This window comes from Balaenoptera physalus, assembly GCF_965194825.1.
Source record: "Balaenoptera physalus genome assembly, chromosome: 1".
Lineage (NCBI taxonomy): Eukaryota > Metazoa > Chordata > Mammalia > Artiodactyla > Balaenopteridae > Balaenoptera > Balaenoptera physalus.
Window position 1 is genome coordinate 181,678,041 of NC_138882.1, and position 19,337 is coordinate 181,697,377.

General features: G+C 44.0%; 1 protein-coding gene across 7 annotated transcripts in view; it reads left to right on the forward strand.

The window, feature by feature from the left end:
- The window catches only part of UBR4 (ubiquitin protein ligase E3 component n-recognin 4), a 126,967-nt gene that overhangs the window by 33,598 nt on the left and 74,032 nt on the right, over positions 1 to 19,337 (forward strand). For all 7 annotated transcript variants that reach the window (XM_082448247.1, XM_082448248.1, XM_082448252.1 and 4 more), the window contains exons 26-47: positions 846 to 967; positions 2,353 to 2,450; positions 3,687 to 3,844; positions 4,621 to 4,830; positions 6,012 to 6,113; positions 6,430 to 6,530; positions 6,780 to 6,978; positions 7,352 to 7,540; positions 7,966 to 8,029; positions 9,553 to 9,744; positions 10,282 to 10,352; positions 10,443 to 10,590; positions 11,018 to 11,245; positions 11,923 to 12,093; positions 13,546 to 13,728; positions 14,599 to 14,757; positions 15,102 to 15,254; positions 15,716 to 15,943; positions 16,243 to 16,400; positions 17,338 to 17,509; positions 17,756 to 17,957; positions 18,802 to 18,965. In XM_082448247.1, coding sequence (XP_082304373.1) covers positions 846 to 967; positions 2,353 to 2,450; positions 3,687 to 3,844; positions 4,621 to 4,830; positions 6,012 to 6,113; positions 6,430 to 6,530; positions 6,780 to 6,978; positions 7,352 to 7,540; positions 7,966 to 8,029; positions 9,553 to 9,744; positions 10,282 to 10,352; positions 10,443 to 10,590; positions 11,018 to 11,245; positions 11,923 to 12,093; positions 13,546 to 13,728; positions 14,599 to 14,757; positions 15,102 to 15,254; positions 15,716 to 15,943; positions 16,243 to 16,400; positions 17,338 to 17,509; positions 17,756 to 17,957; positions 18,802 to 18,965 — 3,472 coding nt within the window. The remainder of the gene's footprint in view (positions 1 to 845; positions 968 to 2,352; positions 2,451 to 3,686; positions 3,845 to 4,620; positions 4,831 to 6,011; positions 6,114 to 6,429; positions 6,531 to 6,779; positions 6,979 to 7,351; positions 7,541 to 7,965; positions 8,030 to 9,552; positions 9,745 to 10,281; positions 10,353 to 10,442; positions 10,591 to 11,017; positions 11,246 to 11,922; positions 12,094 to 13,545; positions 13,729 to 14,598; positions 14,758 to 15,101; positions 15,255 to 15,715; positions 15,944 to 16,242; positions 16,401 to 17,337; positions 17,510 to 17,755; positions 17,958 to 18,801; positions 18,966 to 19,337) is intronic.

The following is a 19,337-nucleotide window of genomic DNA, read 5'->3' on the forward strand; positions in this document are numbered from 1 at the left end:
TGTTTATTCTGCATGATGTTTAAATATTTTAGAATTCATTTATAAAAATTGGGAATTTATTCACAAGTCAAGATTTCTGGCTTTTCATCCTTTGGAAGAACTGGCAAAACTGGGCCTGTCTTCCCACATGACAGTAACAGACTGCAGCTAAGGACTGGCTGCTTCTCGTTAGCCATTCTCACTGGGCCCCTTTAAGCTCATTTACTTTATCTGGTCCCTGTAGGATTTCACTGTTCAGTTCCTGTTTCATGGGGCGTTGATGGTGAAAGGGACTTAGATCGTTGTAAAACTTAACTAATGTCTTAGTGTGAATGCTTTGCAGTAGACAGAGGACTGTTGCTTGAGGCAAGATTTTAGAACGAATATGAGCAATAAACTTGAATGACAAGTGTGAGTGTTTGCTACGTGTCAAGTACTTTTCTAGGTGTTGGGGGTACAGTGGTAGCAAAGCTGACCGAGTCACTGCCCTTTGAGTGTGTCTAGGCTCTAATCTGGCCCATCAGGCTAAGACTTTCTAAACTGAGCTGTTAATACATGTTCCTGGGCAAATAAGTTTGGGAAGTGCTTTTTTTAAAAAAAGAAAAAATAATAATACTTCTCAGAGCCTTTAATATATACATTGCCAGTCTTCTGAGGCCAGGAAGAGTGTGGTAGATATGTCCTGGAATTGAGTTTTGTAAGCATTTCAGAGGATGGCATATTCTTTGGGAAACAATTACCCATTGTAATTCTTAGGAGACCCAACTGAGATAAAGGTTTTTCGATTTGTCTAGGGTTAGTTTTTCCTAACCAAAATGGCACTAGATTCCTTCAGCTTTGACATAACCCCCTATTTTTTTCTCCAGAGCCTATTTGCTGCAGAACTTTAATGAGGAGGGATCCACTGAAAAACCTTCCCAGGAGAAATTGCACGGCTTTGCTGCTGTTTTGGCTATTGGCTCTAGTAGGTGCAAGGCGAACACTCTGGGTAAGTGAATGTGCTTTTGAATAAGACTGTTAACACTAGTATGACTAGTAGTGCTATTTCTCTCCCTTTCTACCTGTCTACTGCATTTTTCATTTATTGGACTCTTTCTGAGTGTCAAGCATTGACATAAGTTTATCTGTTTTGATCTTCACAATAACCTTATTAGGTAAGTTTTGTTATTATCCCCCATTACTCATTAGGAAATTGAGGCTTAGAGAAGTTATTTGCCCAAATCCTACATCTTGCAAGTGGCAGAGCTGGGATCCAAACCAAGATAAGTTGGTTCCAAGGCATTAGGCTATTTCGCTGTTGGCAAAGACCTTTGTTCTTTTCATTTATAGAGATTAGGAAGACTAGCAAGCTACTGCTTAGTGCTTGGGAGAACTTCTTCCTTGTGTTACGAATGATCTAATCGAAATTTAGGATGGGGAATCAAAAGGACTTGAGCAGGGGCTTCCCTGGTGGTGCAGTGGTTGAGAATCTGCCTGCCAATGCAGGGGACATGGGTTCCATCCCTGGTCCGGGAAGATCCCACATGCCGTGGAGCAACTAAGCTCGTGTACCACAACTACTGAGCCTGTGCTCTAGAGCCCGTGAGCCACAACTACTGAGCCCGCGTGCCGCAACTACTGAAGCCCGCGCGCCTAGAGCCCGTGCTCCACAATGAGAGAAGCCACTGCAATGAGAAGCCCACGCACCGCAATGAAGAGTAGCCCCCGCTCGCCTCAACTAGAGAAAGCCCGTGTGCAGCGCAACGAAGACCCAACACAGCCAAAAAAATAAAATAAAATAAATAAATAAAATTTAAAAAAATAAAATATAAAAGGACTTGAGCAGGATTGGAGTTAAGTGCAATAGTTACCCTTTAAAATTTATAGGCATTTGTGTATTCCTGAATTTCAAGCTTCAAGGACCCTTATAATGTTCAGATATTCTCACTTTTAGAAATTTAATTCCATCATTTCTTTGAATACTGTTCTTAATGTGCATTAATGATCCCTGCCCTCAAGATTTGTGTTAAGGAGAAAAGAGATCAAAGTAATACCTATTCATAGAAGGTCTAGATGTTTAATAGTGACTTGTAGTGACTTGCTCTCACTTTGCATCTTTTATTCAGTTGTCTTCTTTGCTTGCAAGATTAGAAAGTGAATACGACGGGAAGTGAAAACCTTACAATTGAGATTGTTAGCTGTTAAGCAATTAGCAAGTTCTTGGACATAGTGCTGCTACTGAAATATCCATCTAAGCTATCTTAGTAATTGTTTTGACAGCCTGGGCTGTGGTGTGTTTCTCTCTGCATTTGGGCTTGGCTTTTAAAATGCTGCGTGTCGTTCTTTCTCTCTTTCTCTCTCACGATGATTCCTTGTCCTTTCTGTCTCCTCCAGGTCCAACACTGGTTCAGAATTTACCATCTTCAGTGCAGGCTGTGTGTGAATCCTGGAACAACATCAACACCAATGAGTTTCCAAACATTGGATCCTGGGTGAGTGTCTGTCTGTCCCAGGAATAGAAATTAGGAGCACTGTTCTGTTTCTGTGTTCTCTTCTTATTCTTTAGGCTTAAACTAGCTACCAAGAGATCTTAATATGCTGCAGTAGTACTTGCTATGGCTGAATCAATAATCAAGGCCTTGAATTACTCAAATGGTACTCGTATGATCATTTTGCTAAGAATAAGAAGTCTGTTACTGGGTTATAGAATAACTGCTTTATTACAGTGGACCCTTGAACAATACAGGTTTGAACAGCATGGGTCCACTTACACACGATTTTTTCACTAAATCTGGACTGCAGTACTAAATGATCTGTGGTTGGTTGAATCTGTGGATGTGGAACTGCACATATGGGGGGCTGACTATAAAGTTGTACATGGATTTTTGACTGCACAGACAGTCAGCACCCCTAAACCCTGTGGTACTTAAGGGTCAACTACTAGGAGCCTCAGTTTCTTCATCTGCTAAATACTGGGATGTAAAGATTAAGGATATTAAATGTAAAGTGCCTAGCACATTATCTGTCACGTGAATTCTCAGTAAATGTTAACCGTTTCCTTTCCTTTTTAGGTTATATGTCAAGAACCTGCTCCTTTTGTCATACATAATTTTATGGGGTAGCTTTTAAGTTCTCTAGGCTTTTGGAAGGCTGTTGAGTCCTCTGTTAGTTTCCTTGATCTTTCTGTGTGCTCTGCTCAGATTACCTCTATTAACAGATTATTGCGTTATTACAGTTCTTTGGAAAAGCCAAGTGTTATAATCTAGTTATCCCTGCTTTGTAATCGTGACCTCTGTTTACATCCCCCAGAGCTATAGTGCAAGGATAATTAAGATATTTGTAATGCGGACCCAGATGCATTGTAAAATCCAGATCTTTCTCAGTTACTAGAGGCAAACAAACATAGTTTTAATGTTAAATATAATATATTCTAATTATTTGAAAAGTGGTATTGGGTATCTTAACTATGTACTAACTAAATTTTAGCTTAACTTTAACTTTTAAATTTTAACTCGACTTTGTGCTAACTAAAATTTGTTAACTGTTTCCTTTACTCCACCCCACTTTCCTTCCCAGGATGAATAAGAGTGTATACTGAATAGAGTCATTGTCTGTAAATCTCAGTGGGGTCTTCGGTTATGTCATCATGGTTTCTTTTTGCTCACGTAAGAATTTGGTCCTGGGAGATAGATGGTCTATCTGTTGATGTCTGCTTTGCCTCCTTTCAGCGCAATGCCTTTGCCAATGACACCATCCCTTCTGAGAGTTACATCAGTGCTGTGCAGGCCGCTCACCTGGGGACTCTTTGTGGACAGAGTCTGCCCCTGGCTGCTTCCCTGAAGCACACCCTCCTCTCACTGGTCAGGTTGACCGGAGATCTTATAGTGTGAGTACCTTTTACGTAGCCCTAAGTGCTCTCTACTCCTGTATTCTGTCATGGCTAAGGGAAGACAATGAGAGTTTTAATAACTGCGTAATAATACTTTTTTTGCCTGCTTCTACAGCAGAGAGAGCCTGTTGCCTTAGAGTATGAACGTTTACCTAGAATGATTTTTGGCTTAGATGTGAAGGGCAGCCGAGTACCTCCCCCACTCCTTCCGTGTAGTATGTTTCAGAAAAGGCATGCTGGTTTTAAACCATATTGTGTTTTGGAGGTACTCTGGGTTTAAGTTTCAAGGTGACAATGATGTATTTTAAGTCTTCTCCAGATTCGTTGTGGAAGTTAGATGCTGCCATCATGGAGACTAAGGGCGGGCAGGCCAGTGGAGGGACTATTTTGTTTTCCTGTACATAGGTCACGGGTAAAGTCCTATATCTCATTGGCTTAAAAGTGATCCAGATTCCTGGGAATTCTTCTAGAAAGGTTGTCTGGGAGGGTTACTAGCTTAGGTTTCAGTTAATTTTCTTTTCTAAATATTATAAAATACATCTTACAGTATTAATTTAACATCTTAATAAGTGGACTTTTCACATGGAAATGATTTTAGCTTCTGATATAATAATGAGAAAGGAGACCATGAAGTTGCATGGTTATACCTATGTAAAAAACAACTATCAAAGGAAAAAAGCCCTTCTCAGTAAATGAGTAGATTGCCCTCTCCTCCCCTCGCAGCTTTTGAGAGGAGTATATTCACTAATTTGCTTCTGTTTTCTTTGCTGAAGTTGGTCCGATGAGATGAACCCGCCACAGGTAATTCGGACCCTGCTTCCCCTTCTTCTGGAGTCGAGCACTGAGAGTGTTGCTGAGATCAGTAGCAACTCTCTGGAGCGCATCCTGGGCCCTGCAGAGTCTGATGAGTTCTTGGCTCGCGTTTATGAGAAACTAATCACTGGCTGTTACAACATTCTGGCTAATCATGCAGATCCCAATAGGTGAGCCTGACTGGGGAGAAGCCTCCGGTTCCTGTGACCTCCTGCTACCATCAATGAAATGTACCAACACTAGCTTCTTTATGTTGTTAATTAATAGATTATGATTGTGCTTTTTAACAGAAAGTTCTGTACGTGTGTGCGTTTTGTGTTCTTGTGGACACACATGAAAGGTTACTTGGAATCTTCTTTTGTGATTAATTCTTAGGAATAAACATGCTGTAGTAGATGTGATGAAGTGTACAAAGGAGCATGATAAAATTTCTAGTATTTTTGTAACCATGCTTCTGAGATGGGTGTTCTGTGGAATTAGGTGGTCTCATAGCATTGTTTGACCTTGATAGTGTAGGCCATGTTGATGTAGGAGAGTCTTACAGAACAGTTGAATAAGTTACAGTTTTATCCCACTGAGAACTGTACAAATAAAGGGTTCCAGGTATTGGGATTTCCTGCCTTTTTGTTGTTGAGGAATCCAGGTTTTCATCAGGGGCTGCCTTTTCTTTTTCTCTCCCTCCCCACTTCTCTTTCGTCCCTCCTCCCCCCTTCAGTCTTTCCCTCCCTTCCTTCCTCTTTCTAAAAGTTTGAAATAACAGCAGTGATTCTTGGAACTCTTAGCCATCGACTACATCAGTTATCTCAGATTTTAGGAATTTTTAAATTTTATTTCAGTTTAATTCCTCGAAAATTTATTGAGCACCTACTGTATGCCAGGGTTTATGCTAAGCTTTGACAAAACAAAATTGAATATTGCCCTCAAAAGGTGTAGCCGTAAACAGGGCTTCCCTGGTGGCGCAGTGGTTGAGAGTCTGCCTGCCAATGAAGGGGACACGGGTTCAAGCCCTGGTCTGGGAAGATCCCACATGCCGCGGAGCAACAAAGCCTGTGAGCCACAACTACTGAGCCTGCGCGTCTGGAGCCTGTGCTCCTCAACAAGAGAGGCCGCGACAGTGAGAGGCCCGCGCACCGTGATGAAGAGTGGCCCCCGCTCGCCGCAACTAGAGAAAGCCCTCGCACAGAAATGAAGACCCAATGCAGCCAAAAATAAATAAATAAATAAATAAATTAAAAAAAAAAAAAAAAAAAGGTGTAGCCGTAAACAGACTTTGGATTTTTAAAGGTCAGGATTAGGAGGACATTGAAACAGCCCTTGTTTCTGGTAGTTAATTTTTCTTTTGGATTTTCAGTGGACTGGATGAATCCATCTTAGAGGAGTGTCTCCAATATTTGGAAAAGCAACTGGAAAGCAGCCAGGCTCGTAAAGCTATGGAGGAATTTTTCTCTGACAGGTGAGCTATGTTTTGTTCTCCTCGGTGAACATTTTTGAATATCTCCTGGAAGTAGGGACCTGTCTATGTTGACTTCGGTGTTCTTTCTCAGGGAATTAAAAAGCCTGCTTAGGTGTTTGTACCTCTGGGAGGACTTTGGTTAACTGCTGACTCCTTGAGGTTATTGGTGGAGGGGTTGATTTCATGAACACCTGGCATTGTTGACTCACAAATGACCAGTTCCCCTAGAGAGGATGAGATTGTGAAGAAATAGAAACGGATGCGTTTTATGTGAGGCTTAATGTGATTCTTCCATTTTTACCCTCCTGCCTTTCAGTGGAGAACTTGTGCAGATCATGATGGCAACAGCCAATGAGAACCTCTCTGCTAAATTCTGTAACCGAGTTTTGAAATTCTTCACCAAACTCTTCCAGCTGAGTGAGTGACAGCTTTTAGTAATCTTCTTAAGGGAACTTTGATGTCCAGCTAATGACTGTGCCTATCTTCTGCCCAAGTATAACTATGGCATGAAAATGCTAACATGTGGAGAGAATCCCTCAGAGATAGTTTGGAAGGAAGTCGAAAACTTCCTTGGAGCCTTTCCCTCTTTCCTGGCTCACAGTCTGTGCCTTCCTTCCTTTCCCCCTGCCCTCCTTCACTGACCTTCGCCTCTCGGTCTGTCTCCAGCTGAGAAGAGCCCTAACCCGAGCCTTCTGCATCTCTGTGGTTCCCTGGCACAGCTGGCTTGCGTGGAGCCTGTGCGTCTCCAGGCCTGGCTCACCCGCATGACTGCATCGCCCCCCAAAGATTCCGATCAGCTGGATGTGATCCAGGAGAACAGGCAGCTGCTACAGTTGTTGACCACGTACATTGTTCGGGAAAACAGGTAGGGCACCTGCATTTATTTCTCATGTTCTAACGGCCCCAGAAATAAGGCGAGATCACTGCAGCTGTCTTTCTTTCAGGAATCAGTCGTGAGCATTTTCAGTGATTCCATAGCTCCCTCTCAATAGACTCAAGGAATCTAGTGGCTCTCCTTGATTTTTCCCATGGAAAAACTTTTGCAGTGACTTGGCATGTCAGTTGTAACGGGGATGAATGTTTTGTGCTCTAGTAGCCCAAGTCCACAACTGGGCTTAGTGTGTATAGTCATGCATTTAATGTTTAAATTTAAACTCCTTAATTACTCTTATACATTTAGAAGTGTACAGTCAGATTCCTGTTGATTACTTACCAACTTGCTATTTCTTCTCTGTCAGCCAAGTCGGGGAAGGTGTGTGTGCTGTGCTGTTGGGCACCCTGATCCCCATGGCAACAGAGATGCTGGCCAACGGTGATGGGACTGGTTTCCCTGAACTCATGGTTGTGATGGCTACCCTGGCCAGTGCAGGTCAAGGTGCTGGCCATCTTCAGCTTCATAATGCTGCTGTGGACTGGCTGAGTAGATGGTAAGAGGGTGAAATTGGAGGAATGCATCTGTATGTTACAACATTGCTCTTAGAGAAAAGGGGGATAATTAATTACAGGCTATTTTCTGTAGCTCAGAGTGAGTATAAAAGAAATTTGAATCTCTACCTTTTTATTGGGGATTGAGGGAGTAGCCAGTAACTGTTCAGTTTAGATTTAATCTTCATTATTTTATTAGTAGGATTTTCTGTTCATTATTCCTGGGAGAAGTCTTGGGGAAAGTGTACCACCTGCCACTGATAGGAACAGAGCCCCCAACTTCTGATTAGCCACATAATTTTCTAAGAATGCCTTTGGTTCACAGTGTCCACAAATTGATGCGAGATATGTGAAGATGCTTCCTTTCTTTGATTCCTTAGATGATTTTGTGTGTTTCCTCCCCCCCCTTTTTTTTTCTTTGGGACAGCAAGAAATACCTGTCACAGAAGAATGTGGTTGAAAAACTGAATGCCAGTGTAATGCATGGAAAGGTAAGACAAGTGAGGAGTGACAGCAGTCAGGGAGTGGTGATTCTTACCTTTGTGGCCAGGTGGAAGTCTCCTTCCTGTTGGTTTCTGGCCCTGGCTAGCCTACAGAGGATAAGGCCTATAATCTCAAAGGCCTAGAAGTGTGTAATTGCTAACTGCATGCCCTTAGGCCTCTTCTCGGTGGCAAGAAGTGATAGGAAGGAAATATTCTGGTAAACAGACATCCAACAGAGTCCTTCCTGAAACAGTGAATGACTGCTATTTTTAGGTATTGGCATGCTCTGGAAAATTGTCCCCTGCTCCTGCATTGGAACTGTGTGCTCTGAGTGTTATACGGAGTTACGGTCTACCTCCTCAGCTCCAGTCCAGATGCTAGAATTGTTTACTTTACCTGAAGGTTCAGGTCACTGTGCTGAGAAAAAGGGTGGAAACTGGTAGAAATCTTGCATTCAGGCATTTTCTCCCCCACCCAACCCATGAACCTGACATGGTGGCTAAGAGCAGATAACTGGCCTCTGACCCACCACAGCACCATTCGTCTCTCCCTGCTTTCTTGCTGATCTTTATCCTTTCCACACTGAACTGTTAGAGTGCAGAGTGAAGGAACTTAGAAATCTGAGGCTTTGATGCCAGACTTTTGGGTTTTTTTTAGGCAAGCACGAACTATCTGCAGTGATTTGCTGGAAAAATTTCCCCTTGATCTCTGAAGCTATTCCTCCCCTCCTGCATTAATTAAAAACCCAGTAATTTAAATATCTTTCACTAATGGTTAAAAAAAGTGGTAACAGCAGGAAAAAAGCCAATGAGAGCTTATTCATACTTTTAATATAGCCTTTTTTCTTGAGGTGTAATTGACATAGAATATTATATTAGTTTCAGATGTACAACATAATGATTTGATATTTGTTTTTATTGCAGAATGATCACAGTAAGTCTAGTTACTATCCATCACCATACGTAGTTAACAAAATTTGTTTTTTCTTGCAATGAGGACTTTTAAGACCTACTCTCTTCATAACTTTCAGATATGCATACAGTAGTATTTATTAACTCTAGTCACTATGTTTGACATTACATCTCCATGACTTATTTATTTTATAACTGGAAGTTGGTACCTTTTGACCCCGATCACCCGTTTCACCCATCCTCCTACCTCCTGCCTCTGGCACCACCAGTCTGTTCTTTGTATCAATCTAGTTTTTTCTTGAATGATTTTTGTCTCCATTTCAACTTTTTTTTCTTGATTTCCATTGTACTTCATTTTATAATATTTTTTAAAGAGTTGTCTTTGTGCTTAAGAAAGAATGAAACACACTGATTCAGTACAGTTTATTGACCAACTACATGTAGTCATAGTGCTAAGAGCTGAGGAAATAGATAATTAAAACATGTTGTTTTTCTTCTCTGCTTTTATACTATTCCTTTGATATTGAGCTTTATTGGGAAAAGCTTGAGAAAACACAGTTTACATAATAATCGAATATGGAGAACTGAAGTTTCCATGGTGTGGTGGTCTTCTCTTACAGCATGTGATAGTCCTGGAGTGCACCTGCCATATTATGTCTTACTTGGCTGATGTCACCAATGCCCTGAGCCAGAGTAACGGTCAAGGCCCAAGTCACCTCTCAGTGGATGGGGAAGAGCGGGCCATTGAAGTGGACTCAGACTGGGTGGAGGAGCTGGCAGTGGAAGAGGAAGACTCCCAGGCTGAGGATTCAGTAAGTAAAGTAACCACCGCGGTCATGGCTGATCGGCACTTGCAGAGCTCACACTAACAATCCTTTGGCCCTCCCTTCTAGCCCCTGTGAGCTTCAGAACTCTTCCCAGTCCTTGTTGCTTTCTCACAGCTTACATGACTAATGCCAGACTGATTTTCCAGGCCTGCAGAGCAAGCTGTAGGGCTCTAATCTCCTAGGGGAAGGACCGTTTAATAAGCACATGTCTTCCTCCATCTAGAGGCACTTGTCCTACAGTTTCTTGGTTTTTGCATCCAAAATGGAGTTTCAAAGATGAGTTCTTCATGGGGATGGTGTGAGCTCCGTTGTAGAGAAAACATAAGATTTATTTTTTTCTTAGCCACAAAACCTTAAGGTCTCACCTGAAATTGCAGCATATTTATAGCCTGCAAGCTATCTCCAATTGGAGTAGGTTTCTACTGGTCATTTATGGGTCAGTGGTTTACTCTCCGTAGGGTGTGTTTTTATGGGTCCCTGTGTAGAAGGATATATTTCTGATTAAAACTATTATCTTTGAAGGATGAAGATTCTCTTTGCAATAAATTGTGCACTTTTACCATCACTCAGAAAGAATTCATGAACCAGCATTGGTAAGAGTAGTTTTTCGTTTTAGGTGAGGGTTTGCTGGGCCTTGATTGTTGGGACTTCTGGGCTCATTGGCTGGTTCTCATTCTTCGTAGGTACCACTGTCACACCTGCAAAATGGTTGATGGGGTGGGTGTGTGCACAGTATGTGCCAAGGTGTGCCACAAGGATCATGAGATTTCCTATGCCAAGTATGGATCCTTCTTCTGTGACTGTGGAGCCAAGGAAGATGGCAGCTGTCTGGTGAGAGATTGGAACATTCTCTCGGCTATAAAGGGTGACTTGTTGGTGACACAAATGCTTAAGCCAAATTGGGAAATTCCCATGTCACCTTCATGGTGGCCTGGGTCTAGGACTAAGTTCTGGTTGTCATTGATTAGCTATATAGTCATGGCCTACGCACTTCACTTAGAATATTAGAACTTGCAATGTCCTTAGAGATCTTGCAGTTTTTTAAAGACCCCCTCCACAATTTCAAGACCTATTGCTATGAGTGGGTAAAGTACCAGATATTAGGCGAATACAATGAAGATCAGAATTCAGGCTTTTGGATATTCTTTAAATGGTTAGCCAGTGTCTCCTTTGGGTCAGATTTTCCTTCAACATCTTAGGCAGTATTTCATCTATGCTTGTGGCAAGACTTGGGGCCTCTGACGTTTTCTGTCCCTAGGCTCTAGTGAAGCGAACTCCCAGCAGCGGCATGAGCTCCACCATGAAGGAGTCAGCATTTCAGAGTGAACCCAGAGTTTCAGAGAGTCTCGTGCGCCACACCAGCACCTCCCCGGCGGACAAGGCCAAAGTCACCATCAGCGACGGAAAGGTTGCCGATGAAGAGAAACCCAAGAAGAGCAGCCTGTGCCGCACAGTGGAGGGCTGCCGGGAGGAGCTGCAGAACCAGGTGGGCTCCGCTGGCGCCCAGCATGGGGTCCAGAGCGCAGAGCCTGGCCAGCTGGTCCACGAGTGGTCGGTGCGCCAGGCTCTCCTTGAGGCTCCACTGGTGGGCCTCGGGTTGTTTTCTCCTCCCTCTAAATTTACTGATTTCCGCAGTGGAATATGAATAGTGTGTGTTGTCAGTCGCTGCTTCATAAGGAAGAATTTATGACTGAGGAGTGTTCGGGAAGTTTGTGGGAGGGTAAATTTTAGTTGTGTAACACTCTAGAGCACACTTTCTTGGTCAAGCTTCCTCATCTGAAGCACAGAATACAGAAAATGATTTGAGTGATTATTTTCTCAGTTTTCCTAAGGACGGTGCATAACTAGAGGCACTCTAGATGCATTGGGGAGAAGTTAACTAATTATACATGGTGGGTGCATTCAAGCAGTAGGATATCGACGTGGGATCCCTGGTTTAGGAAGATTGCTCTAGGTTAGTAGCACAATAGCGTATTGACTGGAATCAAATCCAGTGTTATTGGAGAGAGTGAGATGAGGGCTAGAATATCAAACTGAAGTGAGGAAAGTGGGTTCTGGATTCTTTCTGTAGGTAGTTACTAGCAAGATTGTGATGATGAGCATGACCCATTATTTTTCTGTTTTTTTTTTTTTTTTTCACTTGTGTATTTGGATTTTTCTCAGGCCAATTTCTCCTTCGCTCCTCTCGTGTTAGACATGCTCAATTTCCTCATGGATGCCATTCAGACCAACTTTCAGCAGGCTTCAGCTGTGGGGAGCAGCAGCCGGGCTCAGCAGGCCCTCCGGGAGCTGCACACAGTGGACAAGGTGGTCGAGATGACAGACCAGCTGATGGTGAGTGTGTCAGCGTCGGGGAGTTAGGTGCCTGTGGGAACCAGCACGTTGACTGAGATGCCAAAGTGCGCTAGGTACTCTGAGGAATATCCTTAGAACAGTCAACCCCTGGCCATTCAGAACTTAGAATTTAAGGTACCGTGACATCCCGTGTGAAAATCAGCATATGAGGTGTGTCTTCCAGAGAAGGGAATCCAGAGGTCATTCGGACAAACCCAGTGAGTAAGTCTCCTTTTTAGTTCACATAAATATGTGAACCCCTGGATGTGAGGAACGACACTTGGGGGAAATTATAATAGTTAGAAATTTCTTCTGTATGTAAAATAGAAGACCTCCTTACTGTATCTTCTCCTCTAAGGTTCACCTTGTTTACAAAAATAATGCTTGTCCTCTTTGGCTTATAGCCAAAGATTACCTTTAGGTAATCTTCCTTTAATTCTTCCTATGACTTGGGTTGTAAATTGTAAGACATTATCCACTTTACACCTGCTGCTTAGCACTGACTGTAGGGCCCCTGGCGTGGTCTGCCTGGAGTCTTTAGCAGCTGTGTAAAGTAGTAGAAAGTAAAGTGTCGGCATTTCTGGAAGGAAAGTGTGAAAATGAGTGAGGTACACAAATAGATCTCACAAGGTGACTGCTGTTAAGGGAAGCATAATCACTTGGTAATACACACACATATATTCTGGTATTTTATTAAAAATCAGTCACAGTTGGGAATTCCCTGGTGGCCCAGTGGTTAGGACTTGGCACTTTCACTGCTGTGGCCTGGGTTCAATCCCTGGGCAGGGAACTAAGATCCTGCAAGCCGTGTGGCGCAGCCAAAAAAACAAAAGGCGTTTTAACATTTTTTAAAAGTGAATACTTTGTATTAATTTAGCTTTATGCAACATTCACTGCGTTGTTCTTATTGGACTGACAATAATTTTGCTGAATTTACCTGTCTGTGGATTAGAGATTGGAATCCATTGCTTTAATTAATTAATTAATTAATTACTTAATTAATTTTTGGCTGCGTTGGGTCTTCGTTGCTGTGCTCGGGCTTTCTCTAGTTGCGGCGAGCGGGGACTGTTCTTCATTGCGGTGCGCGGGCTTCTCATTCTTGTGGCTTCTCTTGTTGCAGAGCACGGGCTCTAGGCGCACGGGTTTCAGTAGTTGTGGCATGCGGGCTTCAGTAGTTGTGGCTTGTGGGCTCTAGAGTGCAGGCTCAGTAGTTGTGGCGCATGGGCTTAGTTGCTCTGAGGCATGTGGGATCTTCCTGGACCAGGGCTCGAACCCGTGTCCCCTGCATGGCAGGCGGATTCTTAACCACTGTGCCACCAGGGAAGCCCAGTCCCGTTGCTTTTGAATAACTAAATTGTGCAGTGTCTCAGTCACATGAATAGCATGTGTATGAATCCACTTGATCTTTTTTGCCTTATTACTGCCTTCTCTCTCTGCTTCCCTCTTTGCCAGGTTCCCACATTAGGTTCCCAGGAAGGTGCCTTTGAGAATGTTCGGATGAATTACAGTGGAGACCAGGGCCAGACTATTCGACAGCTGATCAGCGCCCATGTGCTCAGGAGGGTGGCTATGTGTGTGCTCTCCTCCCCTCATGGGCGCCGCCAGCATTTGGCTGTCAGCCATGAGAAAGGCAAGGTGGGTCCTCCAGTTCCTTCCCTTTCATTTGAGGTCATGTTTGTCTTAGGTGCTGAGCAAAACAAATAGATGACTACACTCAGATTGGCCCTCAGGGAAAAAGTCTATTGAGTTCCAGCAAAGCTTCAGGGGCAGAGCTCAACAAACTTTTCTACGTGAACCCTGAGTTACTTTATTAGACTTAGGACCAGTGTGACTAGAACAGAGAGTCTAAATAGTTAATTCCCACTCTATTGTGGGAACCCCTAGGCGAAGGTAACGACTGGTGGTTTCCTAGGACACCGTGGCTCCCAGTCTTTCCCAGTTTGGCCACTCTGAGGACACAAGTGGGGAGAGAAGAGTCTTCATAGGAAGGCTCAGTGATCCTTATTTAGTTCTTTCCTGCCCTCCCAGCCCTCTAAGGGCACAAGGAAGTTTATCGTGTTTTATAGAACCAGGAGAGGTTGGAGGAGAGTATCCTAACTCACACTTTTCTATATTCTGACTTCTTTATTATCAGTAAAGTTGTTTTAATCACACCTTAAGTGAAAAACAAACCAGAGATTAAAATAGCTCTAAAATCCTTTCAAAAACATTCTCAGAGAAAATGAGAAGGGACAGTAGTATATGGGAATTGTTTAAATATTTTATGAACTGATTATACGAAGAGAAGTTGGTTTCTTTTGTCATCTCTAGAAGGAAGAAATGAAAGGCATTCCATTCTTTTAACCAGGGGATGTGTGACTGATACTGGTCTTGGAGTTTCCTAAGAGACTTGCCCACAAAAAAAGCCTCCAAATCAGTAGCTCTAGTGAAGGAACGTTTTTTTATTGCTCTGTGTTTTCTGAGAGGATCTGGGTTAAGAATAAATTGGTAATTATTCCTTTGCAGATCACTGTCCTGCAGCTCTCAGCTCTCCTGAAGCAAGCAGATTCCAGCAAAAGGAAGCTGACTCTGACCCGCCTGGCTTCTGCCCCAGTCCCCTTTACTGTGCTGAGCCTCACGGGGAATCCGTGCAAGGAGGACTACCTTGCTGTTTGTGGGCTGAAGGTAACAGTCCTGATCCAGGTTTGGTTCTGTTAAGCTGTGGATCCCAGTCGCCTTCTCTCCCCTGTTTTCAGCACCACTTTCTCTTATTCATTGTTGAGATCAGAACTTAAAAGCCTTTGGGAACACAAACGAAATCTCTGAATTTCTTCCAGATCTTCCAGATTTCTTTTGTATTGGAAATAATCTTTGTGTGTTCTTGACACTTGAACATGTTACTAGACAGTCTGAGTACTGTCTGGAGGCAGGGAATATTAGGGAAGAAAAGGCAGCGTTAGAACTCTGAAATTAATTAGGCTACTTTCCAAATCATTTTTTAACCATTCTGTTCCTTCAACCATGTCCAGGACTGCCATGTGCTGACCTTCAGTAGCTCAGGCTCTGTGTCGGATCATTTGGTTTTGCACCCTCAGTTGGCAACAGGAAACTTCATCATCAAAGCCGTGTGGTTACCTGGTTCACAGACTGAGCTAGCGATCGTCACTGCAGATTTTGTCAAGGTATAGTTACAGCTCTTTGATGATCTCGTCCTAGAATGGTTTTGCTTTTAAATCCAGAATGCCTGATCTCCATTATATGTGCTTGCGTCTCTTAGAAATTAAAAATGAAAAATCCTAACATTTTGTTGCCTTTTGTTATGTTGTTGAACAGGAGCTATCTGTGTGCAGGTAGCAGAAAATTGATTCTGGTTCAACACCCCCTGTGTCCAGTTCACAGCTGTTAATTACTGTACTTGGTATAGAATTTGTCGATGTGTATCTCTCCTCTGCTCATTCCTAAGAGGCAGTGAAAAGATACTTTATCATCTTGTGCTCATTGTCTAGTACTTATAGGTGCTTGCTGAGTGGAGAATGAGTGTTCATTCCTCACTGATTGCAGCTCTGTGGGTTCACCAGGATAGTTTGGGCATGGGACTGAAATGGATCTCCCTTATTTGATCTTTCTTCCTTCCATTCTGCAGATTTATGACCTGTCTGTTGATGCCTTGAGTCCAACCTTCTACTTTCTCCTGCCCAGCTCAAAGATAAGAGATGTTACCTTCCTCTTCAACGAAGAGGGAAAGAACATCATTGTTATAATGTCTTCGGCTGGGTACATCTATACCCAGCTCATGGAAGAGGCCAGCAGTGCCCAGCAGGGACCCTTCTATGTCACTAATGTGCTGGAAATAAACCACGAGGACCTGAAGGTCAGAGCACATGGCACTGTTCCCTTCTATGCCAGGTTTAATTAGCCTAGCAAGGCTTCTGTTGTTCGTTTCTCTTTTTTCTTCTAACTTTTCATCTAGTAGCAAAAACTTTAGTTCTTTAGGACTAAACTTGAAGTTCCATTATTCTCTTGGTATTTTTAAGGTTTCCTGCGGGGATCTCATACTTCAAGAATGAGACCCCATAATCATGGTGTAAAATGAATGACCAGCCAGAGCAGAAGCTGGTGCCCCAGGCAGCCTGAGAAGTTAATGTGGATGTTGTGTGTCTGTTGTGACAGGACAGTAACAGCCAGGTGGCAGGTGGCGGTGTGTCTGTCTACTACTCGCACGTGTTGCAGATGCTGTTCTTCAGCTACTGCCAAGGCAGGTCGTTTGCAGCCACCATCAGCAGGACGACGCTGGAGGTGTTGCAGCTCTTCTCCATCAACATCAAGAGGTGGGGATGAGCACTTAAAGTTGAATTTCCACAACGCCCATGTTCAGCAGGAGAGCTCCGCCCCTCGCAAGGGCTCGCCCTTCCCTGCTTGGTGTCTTTAAATCAAGCGGTGTCCAGTGTTGGTAGGTTGGGCGGCCTGCATGGTTTGTCTCCCACCATGGAGACCCCGAAGCTGTAACAGGTAGTTTGGGGAGCCACTGTCACTCAGAAGGAAAAGCTAGGGTCAGGGTAGCAAATGTGATTTTAATTTGATTACTGAGTTTTGAGAAGAGAATGTAAGTTTCTCCTAGACACTCATGCTGCTAAGATGCCCTTTAAGTTTCCCCCCTGGGGGGTTGATCAGTAAATAGAACATGGTGTCAGCAGATGGGGCGAGCTTGGAGCTTGGGGAGGTGGAGGCTGCCATCAGACTTGTAGGTGACAGGGGTGTGTGAGGTAGTGAGTGTTTTATTTAAGGAGGAGGCAGCAAAGTTTTAGGGTCTCTTCCCCTCTTTCTTACTGCCACTGAAAAGCACTTTGTCTCTGGCCTGTATTTTGTGAATTACCTGGTTTGAGATGAAATAAAATGGATACCATTCATACGTAGCTTGATGTGCTTGGAAATTCTTAAAAGGACAACGGGTCATCAGCCTTTGGCAGCTCCGTGGCCCTATGCAGTTGACAGCCTTACGCACATAGGGCCACCTATTCCCTCAGACAGTGGAACCCAGCAGCTGACTGAGATCCTAAACCAGGACTCCTGCTGGGGGCGCACATTGGGGTGTATGAGAGTATTTATGTGGCTCGGAATAAGACTGAGACTCGTGGGTAGTTTGAGTCCTTGGGTGGGTATATTGCTCTGAGAGTCCAGTTGTTCGTGAGGATGGCCTTTAGGTCAAGAAAAGAACTGTGAGATGGTGATTGACACCCTAACTGTGGCCACTTTTGTCGTCTGTAGTTCCAATGGTGGCAGTAAGACGTCTCCTGCCCTTTGCCAGTGGTCTGAGGTGATGAACCACCCTGGCTTGGTGTGTTGTGTCCAGCAAACTACAGGAGTGCCCCTGGTAGTTATGGTGAAACCAGACACTTTCCTCATCCAGGAGATTAAGACTCTTCCTGCCAAAGCAAAGGTCAGTGCCCTGTTCTCCCATCACTTGAATAGACTGTGAACCTGCTCTGTTTTTATATTTGTATGTCATGTCACTTTGCCAGCTCTTTCAATGGAGGCCTATAGAAGAATTTTCTCCTACACACCTTTTCTTTGGCAGCTTCAGCACCCCCTCAGTTGACCATGAATCCAGTTGCTTCTCTGCCTGTTTCTGTAGGTTCTGATCTATAGGTGCAGGAACTACCACTCCTCTGTCCCCTCCTCCTAGATCCAGGACATGGTCGCCATCAGGCACACGGCCTGCAATGAGCAGCAGCGGACAACGATGATCTTGCTGTGTGAGGATGGCAGCCTGCGCATCTACATGGCCAACGTGGAGAACACCTCCTACTGGCTTCAGCCCTCCCTGCAGCCCAGCAGTGTTATCAGCATAATGAAACCTGTTCGAAAGCGCAAAACAGCTACCATCAGTAAGGCCCCTCCTCAGAAGACTGGTAGGGGGCGGGGACTTAGAGTAGACCGTTGTAGATAGCCATGAAGAAACAGGGACTGTCCTGCTTGTGCGGCTCATAAAGGTAGAGGTTGTGCTAGCTAGTTTCTCAGAAGCAGAGTCAGGGTTCCTGAGGCCACTCACGGTCTGTGCACGGCAAGCACCTGTTGGCTGTCCACTTCAGGCAGCAGTTCCTAGGTGCCCAGGAAAGAATTCTCTCTTGGACCTGGTTTGAGATGGTTTTCTCTGGGTTTAAGAAAAATGGCTTCCCTGATGTGGTGTGCAGGATGGAACTGATTGAGGAGTAGATCCTTTGGCTGGTTCATTCTCGCCGACTGGTGTAGAAGCCGTCATAGGTGTCTGAGCTGGAAGTCTTTGCTCCTGAGTGATGGAGGAGGACTCTTCAGGGAGTGAACGCTTGAATTTAGGAGTGAGTGACTCGGACTGAGCAAAGATCTTTACAGGATTCACCCCACCATCTGGAATTTGTTCTAGAGTCTGTGTTTGAGATAATCATGCAGCTCATCCTCCTATAAAGAAATAGTTTCCTTTGTTTATTTTAAATAAACCAGCTCTGAGAGAGCTGCTTGTTATTAAGTGTACCCAATACTGAGATAAGATTTCTTCGCCCCGCTAGGTTGTGTTGTGGTTGGGGATGATGACTGTTGGACAGCTGACCACGTGTAGGCGTCGTACTGATGCAAACCTTACAATCCCGAGTTGGCCTAGAAAGATGAGGGAGTGTACGTGTGAGCTTAGGAGCACAGAGGTGGTAGGGATCGCACTAATGTTGCTCTGTGGCAATCTGATGCTGTTCTCCACAGCAACTCGCACATCTAGCCAAGTGACCTTCCCCATTGACTTCTTTGAACACAACCAGCAGCTGACAGATGTGGAGTTTGGTGGTAATGACCTCCTGCAGGTCTACAACGCACAACAGATAAAGCACCGGCTGAATTCCACTGGCATGTATGTGGCCAACACCAAGGTGAGGACTGACTGCACCGTGCTGGGTTCAGTCACTGGGTAGAAGGACTCAAGGACACATCTAGAAGGTTTGAGGACACATCTACTCTTAGAATGCAAGACTCACAGTCATTAACCCTTGATTCTAGTTTCGTGGTCCCTAGAATTAATGAATATTCTCACTTCCACGCCAAAGGGCTCCTATTCCCATGTTTTCAGTAGGGTTACTGTGCACAGGGCAGCAGGAGGTGGTTAATGCTGGGGAGAAAGAAGCCTGAAATTGAAGAGTCTACTCCCTGCTTCTGTTTTCCCATCCTTGGAAGAAAAGAAGTCAGTGCTGAGGAGTTAAAAAGGATAAAGGTCTTTTGTGGGCTCACACGTTGTGTCACTGTCA